This window comes from Anoplolepis gracilipes, chromosome 11 (genome assembly GCF_047496725.1).
Source record: "Anoplolepis gracilipes chromosome 11, ASM4749672v1, whole genome shotgun sequence".
Taxonomy (NCBI): Eukaryota; Metazoa; Arthropoda; class Insecta; order Hymenoptera; family Formicidae; genus Anoplolepis; species Anoplolepis gracilipes.
Window position 1 is genome coordinate 9,133,343 of NC_132980.1, and position 15,866 is coordinate 9,149,208.

At 32.6% G+C, this 15,866-nt stretch overlaps 2 protein-coding genes across 3 annotated transcripts; both read left to right on the top strand.

The window, feature by feature from the left end:
* Positions 1-6,331: 6,331 nt before the first annotated feature.
* LOC140671041 (uncharacterized) lies at positions 6,332-9,954 on the top strand. Of its 2 annotated transcripts, none has more exons than XM_072902058.1 (3): positions 6,332-6,616; positions 7,489-7,667; positions 8,931-9,954. In XM_072902058.1, exons 1-3 carry the CDS (start codon positions 6,550-6,552, stop codon positions 9,198-9,200), a joined length of 516 nt encoding a protein of 171 aa, XP_072758159.1. In that variant the 5' UTR covers positions 6,332-6,549; the 3' UTR covers positions 9,201-9,954. The 2 variants fall into 2 exon arrangements, with proteins under 2 accessions (XP_072758159.1, XP_072758160.1); XM_072902059.1 differs by having other exon boundaries at positions 7,492-7,667.
* A 1,411-nt stretch (positions 9,955-11,365) lies between these two features.
* Positions 11,366-13,722, top strand: LOC140671053 (uncharacterized). The gene has a single exon (XM_072902078.1). The coding sequence runs from the start codon at positions 11,467-11,469 to the stop codon at positions 12,925-12,927; it is 1,461 nt and encodes a 486-aa protein (XP_072758179.1). The 5' UTR covers positions 11,366-11,466; the 3' UTR covers positions 12,928-13,722.
* Positions 13,723-15,866: the final 2,144 nt, after the last annotated feature.

Below are 15,866 nucleotides of genomic sequence, written 5' to 3' on the forward strand. Positions count from 1 at the left end.
GCTCGACCAATCGACGCGTACACCTTCTCATCGCTTATGTACATTCCGCTGGATCCTAGGGGGTGGCTCGACTCGCGCAAAGGGGTGGCGAATTGTAGAGCGAACGCGACGGAAACGGCGACGGTGGCCAAGAGACTGTTTCACGTGTTGCTTCGATGTAAACACACTGACATCCCGGAGTATAATTTAATGATATCAAGACAGCCTTGGACCGACCGTTGCAACGTTCATCCGACGAAAGATGATTGCGCAATCGACGCAAAATTATCACGAAGAAATAATATATTGTCGACTAACTTCTATAAAATATTTTGAAATTTGTAAGAAATTAGAGAGTAATCTCTAGTATTTCACTGCTTAATCCCTTTTTGAAGGTTAACAAAAATAATATTATTAATAATATTAATACATGTGCAAAATTATTTTAATTTTTTAATTGTTCAAGTTGAAAAGCTGATGGTAGAATTTAATATACCATCGGTGAAATATATTCTATATTTTAGAATAGTGTTTTGTAATATGATATTCTCCCAGCATGCGTTTTACATTATTATATAGCGAGTTGATGATATTGTAATGCTGTTATCGAATTTTGTAATGCGATGCTCTAATATCTCACGTTATGATATTATAAGCTTAAAAAGTACAAAGTAATTTTGTAGCAAAATCAGGAAAAAATTTAACAATCTTTTTTATTTAATTATTGAAATTTTAAAAAATCGATCGGAAAAAAAATCGAAACTAAAGATGATGAATTTAAGAAATCTCATATATACTTTAAATTTTTGTTTAGATATTTCAATAATTTTATTTTATATACGTATTTATAATCAGAATTTTATTAAACTGTTAGATTATCATAAAACTGGAAAATTTAGCTTGATCAGAATTCACTAAAGTACTACTGGGGACGAAACGCATTTCATCAGGTGCACGTAAATTCATTATAAATTATTTTAGGAAATCGATTTTCAAACAATATTTAATTAATTATCTATTTAAGAATATACAAATTGTCAAAAAAGACACTATAATGAAACACTATGATGAAACATCTTTTTAAGTCATTCAAAAAATTTTAGAGAGAAATTGAAAAATTTTTTCGAATACAAAGATTTAAAATATTTCTTTTTGCTATCATTTATCTTTTAATTGTATTTTTAATTAAAAATTATAAAACGTCACAGTCATAAAGATCAATGGAAAAGAAAATTTTTATCAGAAATACAATACTTGCACTTTAATTTTAAACCATCACAGAACTCTTTAGAAAAAGATATATGATGCGTAATAGTGGTAATATAGGTTTTATACATCTCGTTAAATTATAAATAACACTTGATTATGTCGGTAACAAAGAGATGAAGTGCGCGAAGTATAACAAAATGCAAAGAGCTTACTGTTTATTTATCTAATTATCTCTCTTTCTCTCTCTCTCTCTCTCTCTCTCTCTCTCTCTCTCTCTCTCTCTCTCTTTATGTAGCGACTCGACAAGTGCTTTCACCGCAGTTATGGCAGAATCTCCTAGATACGCGATATTTGTTACCAACAATGCAGCGCGTGGAGGTAATCGAAACTTTATGCGATTGTTAAATGACAATGGCATCGCGTTTCGTTAAGTAGAGAAACAATCCAGATGCAAACGAAGCGCTTAAAAGGGAACGGCATCGCTTTAGATAAATCTGTTAGGTTTAAAGCGTATTATATGCGTTCGCCGAGATCCCTGACTGGTGCGGGAGCTACATCGTTTATTGCATCTTGTCGCAATTAATTCCAATGCGCATTACAAGACAATGATTATCAACGACTTTACTCGAAGATGCTTATACGATGTTGTACCTAGCAGAAGAAAAGGTTTACTCAGATAATTAAAGAATGCATGTCTCTTACTGAAGATAAGTCTAAGGCTATTCAGCATTGAAGATTACTTGTTTAATGAATCACACTTTTAAAAATATGCACGCAGGACAGAGAAGACCTCGCTATTTATTTAATATAGAGACGGTTTTTTATATCTAGGTACTTTCAGATATTTAATGTTAAAAATTTCAAGATTGGGGTCAAATTCTTTTAGTTTTTCCAAAAAAAAGAAAAAAAAAACAAAATATTCCATCGTTGCTAAGACGCATTATATACGCCAAAAATATTTCCCCTCCAATTTGGTATAACAAGCCAAAATGCGTTCGCGAAATTCGTACCATAAATAATTTTCATCGTTCGAGAGTTACATTCGCTCCGCAAGACGGACCATAAAATGATATTGGAGCTATAAACTTATTGCCCAACATTTCTCTTCGAAGCGTCGTCTAAGTAGCGCAGTTTCTTGCATATCTCTTGGGACATTTGCGATTTATCGCGGATATTATTCGCCTGATGTATCAAAGTTTGTCCGCGCGCGAGCTTTACTCGTCTATAGATCAGCTGGTCGTACAACCTCGCCTCTTCTCGAGATATTCCTTCTCTTCGGTCAGACGGATTTTATTATTTGTTCGCCCTTCATTTTTATCTCACAATGGATCCACGGGATAACGCGTGCGACGAGACGGATTATATTCCCGCGTGAAATTCATCCACTGACATTAAGCTCTCGCTTAACTTGTCTACATCGGTCGTATTCAACAATCACAGGAGTATGTCATCGATATTTGTAAACCGTTGTTGACATTCGTTCTGCAAATATCAAAAATTTGATATTTCGGGGATGACGGATGCAGTTCGCGTACAAACGTCATGTGAATACATGATGTCATATATGTGTCCCTGAAATTTTACCTGACAGAACTTACACTTTAACTCGAAAGGATTTAAATTTGAAAGAAACATATTAATTCATGATTTGTAATTTTAAAGCTATAAATGGTGTACGTTAAAATAATACGAACAAAGATTTTATCTCAATTGCTAATGTTGTAGAAAAAAATAATTGCAAAGAAAATTATTATAAATACATGATTAAAATTTATATAATTATATTTAAACTAATCTTAAATTATTTATAAAATAAATAATAGCAATTTACAAATGTTAAAACAACGGAAACTAAATATCGATATGAAATTTTTTAAATAATAGTGAAATATATTTTCCATTATTTTTCAAATTTATAGAAAATGTATTTTATTACGAAAAAAGAATTAGTCCTAAAAATATCGGCTTTATTCAAACTCTCAATCAATATCATTTTTATCTACACTATTATGTCATATTTAATATTATCTATATATATTTGTATATATTTGTATCTAGTATTACCTAGTATTATATACTATTATTGTATTTCATATTTGCGTTTTGCCTTTAGTTTCGGTTCTCTTACATCACCTCAATGTTTGCTCTCTATACATCCTCTCAAGACAGGTTCGTTCACCAGTAAAAGTCATAACAGTCGCTGTCTGGGAAACCTGAAATCGATTCCCCTGCGGGTATTCACCCCTGCAATGTGCAGGTGCAATAGACTGTAGTGAGTACATCGTCTGAAATTTTTAGACGTTATACCTCAAAGAAAACGCGTTTTCTTTTACACGCGCAATAACAAATAATTATTTACTAATATTGATCGTGTGTTGAGCTATTATTGATTATGTATAATCAACAGTACACATCGTCGATTCACGTTTTTGAAATATTACTGGAGCAAAAATAATATAATATATTATAAAGTTTTGTAAATACTTATAAATTATAAAATATATGCCTAATATAATAAGCTTTATAATATATGTATATAATCAATTTTTTTTAATAATTCAAGATAAAAATCCTGTATTCGATTTATTTATCGTTAAAGTTTTATTAGTATGTTGTATAATCTGTATAAACAGAGTAAACTGAGACATAATGTTACATAAGAAATTAAAATTGAAAAGAATTGTTTGAGAAGTAGACATCGTATTTTTTTCAGAAAATTAAAAACTATTTATATTATATAAATTAAAATATTTTCTTTTTATACATTTACGCAATAACTGTTACATTATTATTGCATAATAAGCTGTTCGCATCTCGTAATATTATTATCTTCTCAATATAATGTTCTTCCAGCACATGTTACATTATTACGCAGTAAACTATATATCGTTAAAGTGCTTGAGTAGTTACTCTGCAACAGAGTAAAGAGAAGATTTCACTTTTCAGATTACCTTGCGTTGGGGAAACTGTGAGGAAATTAATCATTGAATAAAGTAGATGTCAATATCTCAAAATTGAACTGATAAATTAAAAGAGATATCCATAATCTTGTATAAACAATTTGTAGTTTTATTCGATGCATTTACAGACCGCAAAAGTATATTCGTTACTGTAACGTGAGCATTCAGTTGGGTCAATTAGAACTTTGTAGAATTGTTAGATCGTTGCAAAACCACAACGCTAAGTGAGATTAATTTAACATGGCCAGAATTCCTAGAGAAACTAACGTGACGCTATCTTTCATCGTGTGTGTGAATTCGTTATAAATGTTTGGGAAAACTTTCAAATAAAATTTAAATGTTTATTCATAAAAGCATTTTTATGTAAAAATTTTCTTTTATAAAAAATGTCAAAAAACAGAGATACTAACTCATTGAAATCCCAGTCATGGCTCGCAATTGTAAAAATATTCCAAAAAATATGCTTTTATAATTAAAGACATATGTAGATGTTAAATGATATGAAAAGTACAAATCTTAATACTTCTCACTGACATGAAAATGTGCTTTCGGCAATTCTAAAATATAACATCAAAATGAGGAATAAAATTCAGAACGCAAAGATCATTGTAAATTATGAGAAACGTTTTTCCTTGAGATCTATTATCGCCAATTTTCTAGTTAGTCATTTCGCGAAAATATCTAATAAAATCATATAAAATGATATTGAGTTGTGCTAAAACAAGAAGTTGCAATGTATTGTACTTTTTTCTCATTTTATCACACTAGATGTCACTATCTTGCACTCATATAATAATGACAATGCGTACATACATCATCAAAGCATGCATAGTTTAAAAAAATGTTACATACTGCATACTATATATAATATATTAAGTTACATAAACATAATTTTATTCAAAATAATTTTTAGAAAGTAACTAATTTTCTATTTAAACGAGAAAATAAAATACCCAAAGTATTATCATTCTCTCTTTGCTTTTATATTTTTATCACAAGAAAATTAAGTTTTTTCATTGCATAAAAAATTAATGTTAATAGCAGGAAGCTTATTAAACATATATTTAAAACTTTTCAAAATCGTGTATTGGACCCCAAGAACACTGTAAGTTTTAAGAAGAATTTTTAGCTTTTTATATATAACATAAAATGTAAAATTAATAATTAATTTATGAGTTAAAGTAAAGATTTGTCCTAAAGATTTAAAATTTTTATTTTTATGAATTTGTATGATTATGTATGAATATATATATAATTATAAAATGTTAGTTCAATATAAAATAATATTTATGATTTTGAAATTAAGAACAATCTTAAACGTCCATCTTTATCAATCATCGACTTTGAATTGACAAACGTTTATTCTTCGCATAATTATTGTATTGATGATTAATCTTTAGTACTTAAAGGGTATAACCATTAATAACGACAAAACAGTTTTTCCTAATATTGCAAGACTTTAATTATTATTATAACAAAGCCTTTAAAATTAATCGGACCTTGCGCGCAGACGATGACGGATAATAAAGGGGAGGATCATTTAAGAGGAAATTGAATGAATCAACTACGTCAAACGTTAATAAAAATACATTTCAATATTCATAAATTTGATATTGCGCAAAGCATTTTTAGCTTCTTAGATAACATAAAATGTAAAGTTAATAATTAATTTATGAGTTGAAGTAAAGATTTATCCTACAAATTTAAATTTAAATTTAAATAAAAATATAAATTTAAAATTTATATTTTTATGAATTTGTATGATTATGTATGAATATATATATATATATATATATATATATATATATATATATATATATATAACTATAAAATGTTAGTTCAATATAAAAATAATATTTATGATTTTGAAATTAAATTATATTTTACAAGACAAATCTTTATTTTAATTCACAAATTAATTATTAATTTTATATTTAAAAAATGTTATTCTCAATGTCAAATTTATGAATCTCAAAATGTATTAGATTAATTAACTTTTAACTGTAACTTCGTTCAATTGCTCCTTAAGGAGATCTCAAGTACCATTTCAGGTTCGTCCTGACAACGATCGACGGTGTCGCTCACGCAACGATGTGACGTCGAGTGGTCGTGATCGCGGGGACAAATCCCTTCGCTGGTCGCGAATATTGATTTTCGACTTTCGAGGTTTCTGGAGCAAGTCAGTATTGACGCAGGCGCTCATGCCGATGCAGCATGGCGTCGGAATTAAGCGTCGTTTGTCTGGACCATCGTCAAGATCTTACGCAATTCTTGGCGTAAAGCCGATGTACGAATTATCGTGAACATCTTTACGAAAATGTGATCCACTCGCCACTTGTCCGTCGAATCGTCACCGCGATTAGTTTCGCGACGTATGTGAACAGAGACCAAGACGAACGAGATGAACGTAGACGTACGCTTCGCTGTCACGTGCTTTCTGCTTATCGCGCTGATAACCCTCACGAGTGGTAAGTATAATTTCTGGAATTTATCGGATGTTAATTACACAGTGCATCGTCGCTAGACGCCACAGTTTTTAGAAATGTATTAAATTTACATAATAAAATTTATTTTGATTTACTTGAAATTGACAGAAAGATTAGTACGCGATTCGGAAAAGAGATACTTGTAGTACATAAGTTACAATTTTGGGGTTATATGTAATTCTAGCATAAAATATTGCTTGTGATATTTTTTTTTTTTAGAAAAAAAATTTTTTCTACTTTTTTCGTAATCGAGAAAATTATACCAAATTGTATGATATTTTATATCTGATCGCAATCATGATGATCGAAAATTTTCACAATCGACTTATAGATGCTAATGTGTTGCATTTCTAATATTATTTATTATCTTTATTCTTATCATGTATTTTGTATTCTTAAGAGTGTAATAAAATTTAATAAGATTAAATTAATTTTATTCGCGCTTTTTTTCCTAAATAATAATCGTGTAAAAATATATTGTATATTGTATATATAAATGAGAAAGAATTTCAGATAACTATACAGTAAACTTACGTATAATTACGTATAATTAAAAATAATCGATAATCCATGCCTTGAGCATGCAAGGTTTATAACATGAAACGAAAGTTGGCAAGCGAGCATCTGAAATAGATAATAAATAATTTATATAATTCAATATCTTTTCCATCATAATTGAAATTTATATTTCAACATGCTATATATTTTTAAAATATAAGAGTATTTTATTTCTAGACTGCATTTCAGAATGGAAATAAATCTAACGCTGGCTTCAATTTTCGACATAAATACTTATATATAACTCGAGATTATGTGCTTTTCTGTATATATAATATGCGGCATATTTATGAAAGCAGGTCAGTTATCGATGAAAGAGCATCGAACTCAAGCGGCTTCCGAAAAAGCTAACGATCTATGGTGCTACCAGTGCTTTACTATGGACGATGGTGAGAAGTGTATCAATCTCACTGGCAATACCGGTAATTCCAGCACCTTCAGGCATAAGTGCACAGATGATAAAAGAACGTGCATGGTAAGGCTGCGTGATACGTTTCGTTTCAATTGTTATGCAATATATTTATTTTTATGCAATATTATGTTTAGCGCTAAATATGGCAGTGCGATTCTCGCGTTGCGTTTATATTAAAATTGACCGTTATCCGTTAACGTATTAACATATGTAAACAACATATTGCACAAAATATAATATTGCATAGAAACGTGACACGAGAACCGAAGTGCTACGAATATGTATAAACCAGATTGTAACGAACGGATGACGTGGCAAATTCACGCGCGCGCATTTAATATGAACCTGTCAAAACAATTTATATCATGTTACTTGTTTATCTAAGCAAATTAATATCTATTTGTTTATACACATCACGTTCATAAGCGCGCACCTATCATACGAGTAAATTATTACAAACATGAGATACCTCGAATCACGGTGATCTATTTATCAGTTATAGTAATCTCGAAATGTCAAAATAAATATTTTAAATAGGATTTAAAATATATAATTTTTACAAATTTCTTGTTAACACAATTAATAAAAGCGACATGTAAAAAGAGGAAATTAGGAAATAAATTATATATATATTATATATATTTTATATATATATATATATATATACAATTTCTTCACTTAAAAGCATTTAATTTTTTAAATATGCATTTATTTGTAAAATATCTTTGAAACTTCATAATTATTTCTTTTAATATACATATATATGTATGCATCAAACAGTGATACACGTGCCACTTTTTGCAATATTTTTTTTTAAAGACTCAATCACACGCAAGTTTACAAAGTACGTAGAATATCTACCGGTTATTGGATTTTCTTTGTGATTCGAATCTTTGCAGAAAACCGCAGTTGAATTTTTCGATGACAGAACATCACTTTGAGAATTTTTAACAATATAAAATCGTTTTCAACCTGAATTTATATATACATATAATGATAAAATAAACAATTTTTGTTATAAACATTAATAAATATTACAAATATCTGTAAATACTAAAATACATTTACAATTAATAAATTTATGAATAATCTTATATTATATTCGTATAAATCTAATAGATAAAAAAAAAGAAAAGATAGTGAATCGAAAACTTATTCAGGAAAAGATCTTTTGTATGTAGATGTACAAATGTGCGACGCCAGTTTCTATATTTGAATTAAACTCGCATTATAAAAGATTGAATTTTGCGATACGTTGCATGAAATTTTGTACAAAACGATTTTACGTTCTTTTCCATCTAATAATAATAACGAATAAATTTGCAGGTGAAACGCTTTTCCTATACCTTGAGCACCGAGAACTCGACCTCCCAATCGCAAACGTGGTCCGTGGAAAGGAATTGCACGAACAAGTGCGAGCCAGGATGCATCGTAATCGGGGAACGCACTAAGCTCTACGCCTGTACCGCCTGTTGCGAGACCGATATGTGCAACAACGGTACTGGCACCGCCAACGACCTAACTATCAAAGAAACTGACTTTCTGCTAGCTCTTGTGCTGCAGGCTATCTTGACCGTTATCATGTACCCATCGTGACAGTATCAATAAAGCATCTAGTTATAATTTCCCCTAAATCTATGGATAAAAACTTTAAATGTCCTGCATCTCTTAATATTCGAATAACGAAACACAATCTATGTAAAAAGAAAAATTAATATTCTCGAGCTTTGAGATTTATTCCTTGCAAAGATGTCTGTAAAATTAGAATCCCTCATTTTCTAATATTTAATTATAATTTTAATCTTTATTTTAATTTTTAATTCCTGCAAGATTAATCGTTTTAAATTATTTTTATAACCGTTTCACATCAGTCTATTTTAAATATGCGATAAATATTTAATTATCATTATCCCCATTATTCCCAAGTTGAATTAGATTTCATTAACTTAAAGATCAAGACACATAATTGATGCATAGTCATTAATTTAAATTTATCGACCGTAAATTGCGAGTATAACGTCATCTAGTGCTATGCAACGATACTTGAACTCAAACTCTTATCGACTGCAGCAATATTAACATTATAATGTAAGTAATATTAAAAATATAAAAAAAATAAGATTATAAAAATGGACGTGTATGAATAGTTGCTTTAAAAAATTAGTCCCAAAACAAACAATATATATAAAATAGTCGACAGATTGAACGATATCGATTATTGGCTAGTTTGTTAACAGAGGACTCCGTGTATATATATGTATAATGTAAATGATAATAATAATATAATTATAATAACATAATATATAAATATTCCACATAGCAAAAAAAGAAAATAATCCAGAGAGAGTTTAGTATAGACAGTGTAATGTATATTTTAATGTCTCTAATAATTTTCATATTTATAATATATTTTATAATGTATATATTTCTTTAATTTATATTGATCTATCATTTATTAAATGTTTTTAAATAATTTTGGCAATGTAATTTGAGCGATAATATTATTACGTATCCACAGATATCCAATTTTATTGTTGTTTATTGTTACAATTTCGCGTTTAATTTTGTAAAATTTATTTTCATGACTTGCAATTATCTTCTCAAAAAGATTCAATTTACATCGATCGTCTCTTCGATACAATAAGTTACATTTGCTGCTGACGCACTACTCTTGCGGTACATATATTATGTACCCTTTCTTTTTCTCCTTTCCATCTTGTCTCTTCTTTCTTTCTTTCTCCCTGCTCTTCTACTGACGTTGACCTTCACGTGTCCGCGTTCTCTACTATTCCGCAGTAGTCGTAGTCATTCCGATACCATCTCGTTGTAGAAAATGAAATGAGAATTTATTACATGTAACACACAATTGGATTATGACGTTAAAGTCGTTTCTCCTCACGTCGGCCCTCTTCTCGTCTCGAATACCGAGAAATGTATGTATGACACTAGAAGAAAACTTTGCGCAATTGGCACGCACGCTGCCTGCATGACCGCGCGTTTAAAGTAGCCGCTCGTTTGGTACATAAATATGCTAAAATCCTTTAGTAGCTCACGATTAATCGGTCGTAAAGTAAATTTTAAGCGCTGTTTTCTCGCAGCACTACGTCGCAAATATTTAGACACTTCGTGTCTCAACAGTTTGAAAAGAAAACCATAAAGTGTCCAATTGTAAGTATGAATTCATGCTTGACTAACGTTATTACACCTTTCAAATCAAAGGATGTGCCTAGATAAATATTGCTTCTCTAAATTATATCTATTTGTAAAAAATATCGAATCTCAAATCGAATATCAGTTAATAAAAATAAGACTAAAATTAATAGTAAATATAAACGACAACGTATCTATGCATGTTATATATTTTTTCTTTTTGTTAAATATATATTTAAAAAATGATATCAGTATTTTTTTATTACTAATATGTGGCTTTTTATCTCTATTAAAGCCTTTTGTCCATTTTTATTCTTACAACATTACACGATAATTTTTACAATAATTATACATTATTCTTTATGGAAACCTCAATCAATTTAATAATCAAAATTGCCGCTTATAATAGCAAAGTATTGTGTTGCGATTGCGAAAACTGACCGCACGTGATATACGCGGCCAATAGTGATAATCAGTAATGTTGGTGTTTGAGCTTTGTCTCCACTACTATCGCGCGCGCGTCTTCCACGATAGACTCCGTGGCGTGGCTGCGTCATCCGAAGAAACGGAAGAAAAACGCAACAGCGATATTGCGACAACAGGACGCCGGCTAGACACAGTCGGTCCGACTGTTTCCGACTTGTCAAACATCGGGAAAGACACGTTCGCGATCCGTCCGAACGGTCAGTCGGTGCAAAGAAATCTGGCCAGGATGCACGCGTCGGGATCGTCCGTCGCGATTCTCCTGCTACATATTTCGATCAGCATGACCTACCCGACGAGAACGACGACGACGACGATGACGAAAACAACGACGGAAGTCGTACAGGAAATAAACGCGCCGAAAAAGTGCTGCGTTGCCGACTACGCGTTTAATGAGAATCTCGAATGCATCCACGTGAAACCGGACAAGGTCAACTATACCACGCACAATGTCTGGCAAACGATATCGTCCGAGCATCCCCAACAGATTGTTACAGTACTTGCGTCCGTGTCTGGCTTGAGCTGCCGCGGCGAAGACGCCGGCGCCGACACGAACGGTCATCCCCTGCGCGGCTACGCGGCGTTCCTCGCGCCGAAAGATTATTGTATCGAGAATATGATCAATGGCACGACAGTGCTCGTCAAGTGCGCGGAAATGACTCTGGGCAAAGAAAGTTGGACGGAAAGGATGATGGTGATGAAGACCACGACGATCGTCACCGTAACAACCATCACCACCATCAATATGGTTCCGAATATGACAAAGGAAGATAAAGAAGAGATCATTCCCCACAATAATGATTTAAGAACGGTCGTTTTCTGGGGCGCGCAGACCTATATGGATACCAACTTGGTCCATGTAATCCTCTGCAGCATCGTCGTCGTCGTGTACTTGTCCGTTCCACAACTGGGCAAGAAAATCTATAATCGCGCGATACTGCGTCACAACGTCTGTCTGTTGCTGCAGGGATGCATTCTGATGTTCCTCGGTCTCTGCGAGCTATGCGAGTGTCCGATGAGCGATGACATCGCCATTTTTCTATGGATAGTGTTGCAGTACTTCACGAACGCCACTGTGTTCTGGCTCAACGTAATTTGCTTCGACATGACTCTGTCGATTACGCGGTTTCGTTGGATGGTAGGATCCGGTCAGCAGACCAGCGAGGAGGAGAACAAACGACTTCTTCTGTACGGCCTTTTTGCCTGGGGCGGCGCGCTCATCCCTGCCATTTTTGCCTTCATCTTGGAATTTTGCCCCGGAATTCCGGACGATTTTCCATTGAAACCGAATTATCATCGGTACCGCGGCGGGCCAAACTTTGTGGTAAACATCTACTTCTTCGGCATACCGCTGTTGACGCTCTTCTGGAATAACGTGCTGTTCGTGTTCACCACGTATAAGATTATACGAATACAGCAGAGCACCGAGATAGCGACGAGAAATAATACCAACGCCCTCAGGAAGAAATACTTCCTCTTCCTGCAGCTGTACCTGCTGATGGGCGCGCCCTGGTTCTTCGGTCTACTCTTCGCTTGCCTGAACAAGCTCGTCTTGCTCAAGATATGCCGGATGATATGGCCGATACTGTGGCTTCTGATGCTCGCCACCCATAAGAAAATGCGGCAGGAACTCGTAAACAAGTTGCGGTACATCAAGAAGAAAAGAGAAACTACTGCGATAAATTCGTAAAGAAAACAGCTCCAATTACTTTACTCAATTAAAATACGTGTTTAGAGAGAAAAAAAAAAAAAAAAAAAAAAAAAAAAAAAACGTGATAAATCATTATTCATCGAATCGCAATTGGAGCGTAGAATATCACGGAACACTCGTCACCGTCGTTGCGCAATTTCGCGGGCGCCCGCAAAGTTCCTCTTGCTCATCGTCGCGTTCGCGCGCCGCGAGCATTTGCATTTTTTTCTTGCGCAAGTCGCGTAGGAAACTCCGCATCGAGGAAGGAAAATAGAAAAAAAAACAAAAAGTATCAACGGTCGCCGTCGCAATATCCGATGAGCGCGGGCTGAGCGATGAGTCGCGCCGCGGAAAAACTCGCGGCGTCGAGACGCGCGGGCGCGGCGGATAATAAAGGAGTCGCGGCGCGACGTCGTTTCCTGCCGGAGCATTTTAATTACCGTATTCGCGACGCGCCGCCCACTCGTCTGCTCTCCCCCTTTTACCTCCTACCTCCTACCTTTCTTCCTTTTTTTTATGACATGTAGAATATTAATCCGTTTGTTGTATAACGCGAGCGATATATCAAAAGTTGTGCGTTTTACGCGGGCAATCTTCTGCGCGTCTAAAAAAAAAAAAAAAAAAAAAAAATGCATAACAGAAGAACGTGATTCCTGCCTCTCGAAAGAAGAAAGCGATCTTTCTTCGCGCCTGCTGATAGATTAATATACATATATGATCAAAACAAACGAGAGGTATTCTTTTTCTATCGTATAAATGTCCACTTTATGTCCAGTATTAAATAGAGAGAGACTTTAATCTCGCGCGCCACGGAATGTAAATATCGATATTATAGAAATTCTGATATCTAGTCAATGGAAGAATAAACAAGTCAATTAATAAGTGTAAATAATACTCGACGGAAATTACCTTGAATCGCGAAGCTCCCGACAGCGCAATAATGATCGCGTGGAATCGATAAGTGACGGCCTACGGGCAACGACTTATTAAAGACTATTGATTCGACGTCCTTCTGCGCGAAAAAAAAGAGTATCATAGTTCCCTTAAGGCTTAAGGCAATCGCAATACCACGAACAGATATTTCTGAGAATGTGGTAGAGAATATGATATTGTTAGCGTCGATATTTAGGAGAGATAAAAAGATTAAAGATGCTAATTAGTTTTTAATACGTGCTAGACTGGGTAATTAGACACAGCAATTGATATATATATATACAAATGTCATTTGTACGCTTTAACTTGTAATATTTTATTGTATGTAAAAATAAAATAAACTAAATATTTCTGAGGAAAAAACAACAATTTAGTCAGTTTTGTTCTTTTATTTAGAATGCAAAAACACGATTTGGAAATAAATTTATCTCAAATTGTAAAAAAATATTCAACATTTTTTTCCCCCCGGGAAACCTAGCAAAATGGAAACATCCATGACAAACATTTAACTGAAACGAGATGTAAACAATTTGTAAAAATTAAAGCATATATTTGAACTAATGATTTTTTATATGCCTATATACTTCTGATTATAAAAAAAATATATTCCAACTTTTTTTATATGTCACGTTATTTTTTATACATTTTATTATTTGTTATTATTTTATAAATTATTTATTTTAGATGTTATCTTGCGCGGATATTAATATAATAACTTGTATTTATAATTAAAATTTAAAATTAATATCTGTAAAATTTGATAAGCACTTTATATTGCTTTCTACATTGTTAGATTGACATTCTATATACGTACGTTCTATACAAGTGTTTTAATACTTTTCTTGGGTTTTCCACATAAAGCTGTTAACTAGAAAAGCTTATAGTTTGCAAATCTTCGTAGGTATATACCTGGCATGAATCATCGCCTGCGTATTGCTGTCATAGATTGCATATTTATACCTTGCTGTTATATCACATGTGTGCAGATTCTCGTGTGTTATTTATTTATGTTAAAACAAAAGCTAATTCATTCACGTCAAAATGTTTCAACGTTCAATTTACTTTTATATTTTACGAATTTCTGCGTCGTATCTATGATTTTGCATAAATAAGTATAATAAAAAGATTATATAAAATAATAGAATTTATAAAATTAATCCGAAAAATAATATGAGAAACTTTATGGTATTCTAAAATTTTAAGCGATAATCATCATGTCCAACTGGCTCTTGAAAGCCAAAAATGCTTTCCATCCCGCGGATCCACCGCACGGTATGCAAAATTATGATTTAGGCGCTTTAATGAGAGATCAGAAGCAAGCTTTGAACGAAATGAAAATGATCACTCGAAGGGAAAACGAAATTTACTTTAAATCACATCCGGAAGTCAAAGCTTTAATCACCATTTTGCTAAGGTAAACTCACATCTGCCCCTAATACTTTAAGAATGATTAGAATAATATAATTTATCTCTCTCTATATCTTATATATTTAATTATTTTATATATTATGATATTTAATATAATTGTTTACAATTGATATTAAATTGAAATTTAATTTGTATCCTTTTTCTAATAACAATTTTTGTAAAAATCATCCGGAGTGCCAATTATAATACTTAATATGCAACGGGAAATATTTGAGATTAATGATATGTCATTAAAATCGTTCTCGCAGACACGTCCTATCGAAGCAGCCGCTCATCGATATTCCCGAGGTCGTAGGTACATTTTTCAACAGACCACGTCGTGAAATTGTCGCTGACCTTTTGGATTACTTGTCGTCTGTCGATAAACGACCGGATATAATAGATAGTCTTCGACAAGAACTATTTCGAGCGACTGACGTTGAGCCTCATAATAGCAATGATTCAAACTCGCGATTTGATTATGACTCTTGCAACTGTAATCAGGAGAGCGCAGCTCGAAATTTTTAATGTAAAACATTTCAGCAATGCCAATAAGATGTATTTATATATGTACTCTGTTTTTGTAGAATTTAAGATTA

Coding starts and splice junctions, on each gene's coding strand:
- LOC140671041 (XM_072902058.1), top strand. CDS start 6,550: ATGAACGTAGACGTACGCTTCGCTGTCACGTGCTTTCTGCTTATCGCG. Junction 6,617..7,488: donor GCTGATAACCCTCACGAGTG/GTAAGTATAATT, acceptor TATTTATGAAAG/CAGGTCAGTTATCGATGAAA. Junction 7,668..8,930: donor ATGATAAAAGAACGTGCATG/GTAAGGCTGCGT, acceptor ATAAATTTGCAG/GTGAAACGCTTTTCCTATAC.
- LOC140671053 (XM_072902078.1), top strand. CDS start 11,467: ATGCACGCGTCGGGATCGTCCGTCGCGATTCTCCTGCTACATATTTCG.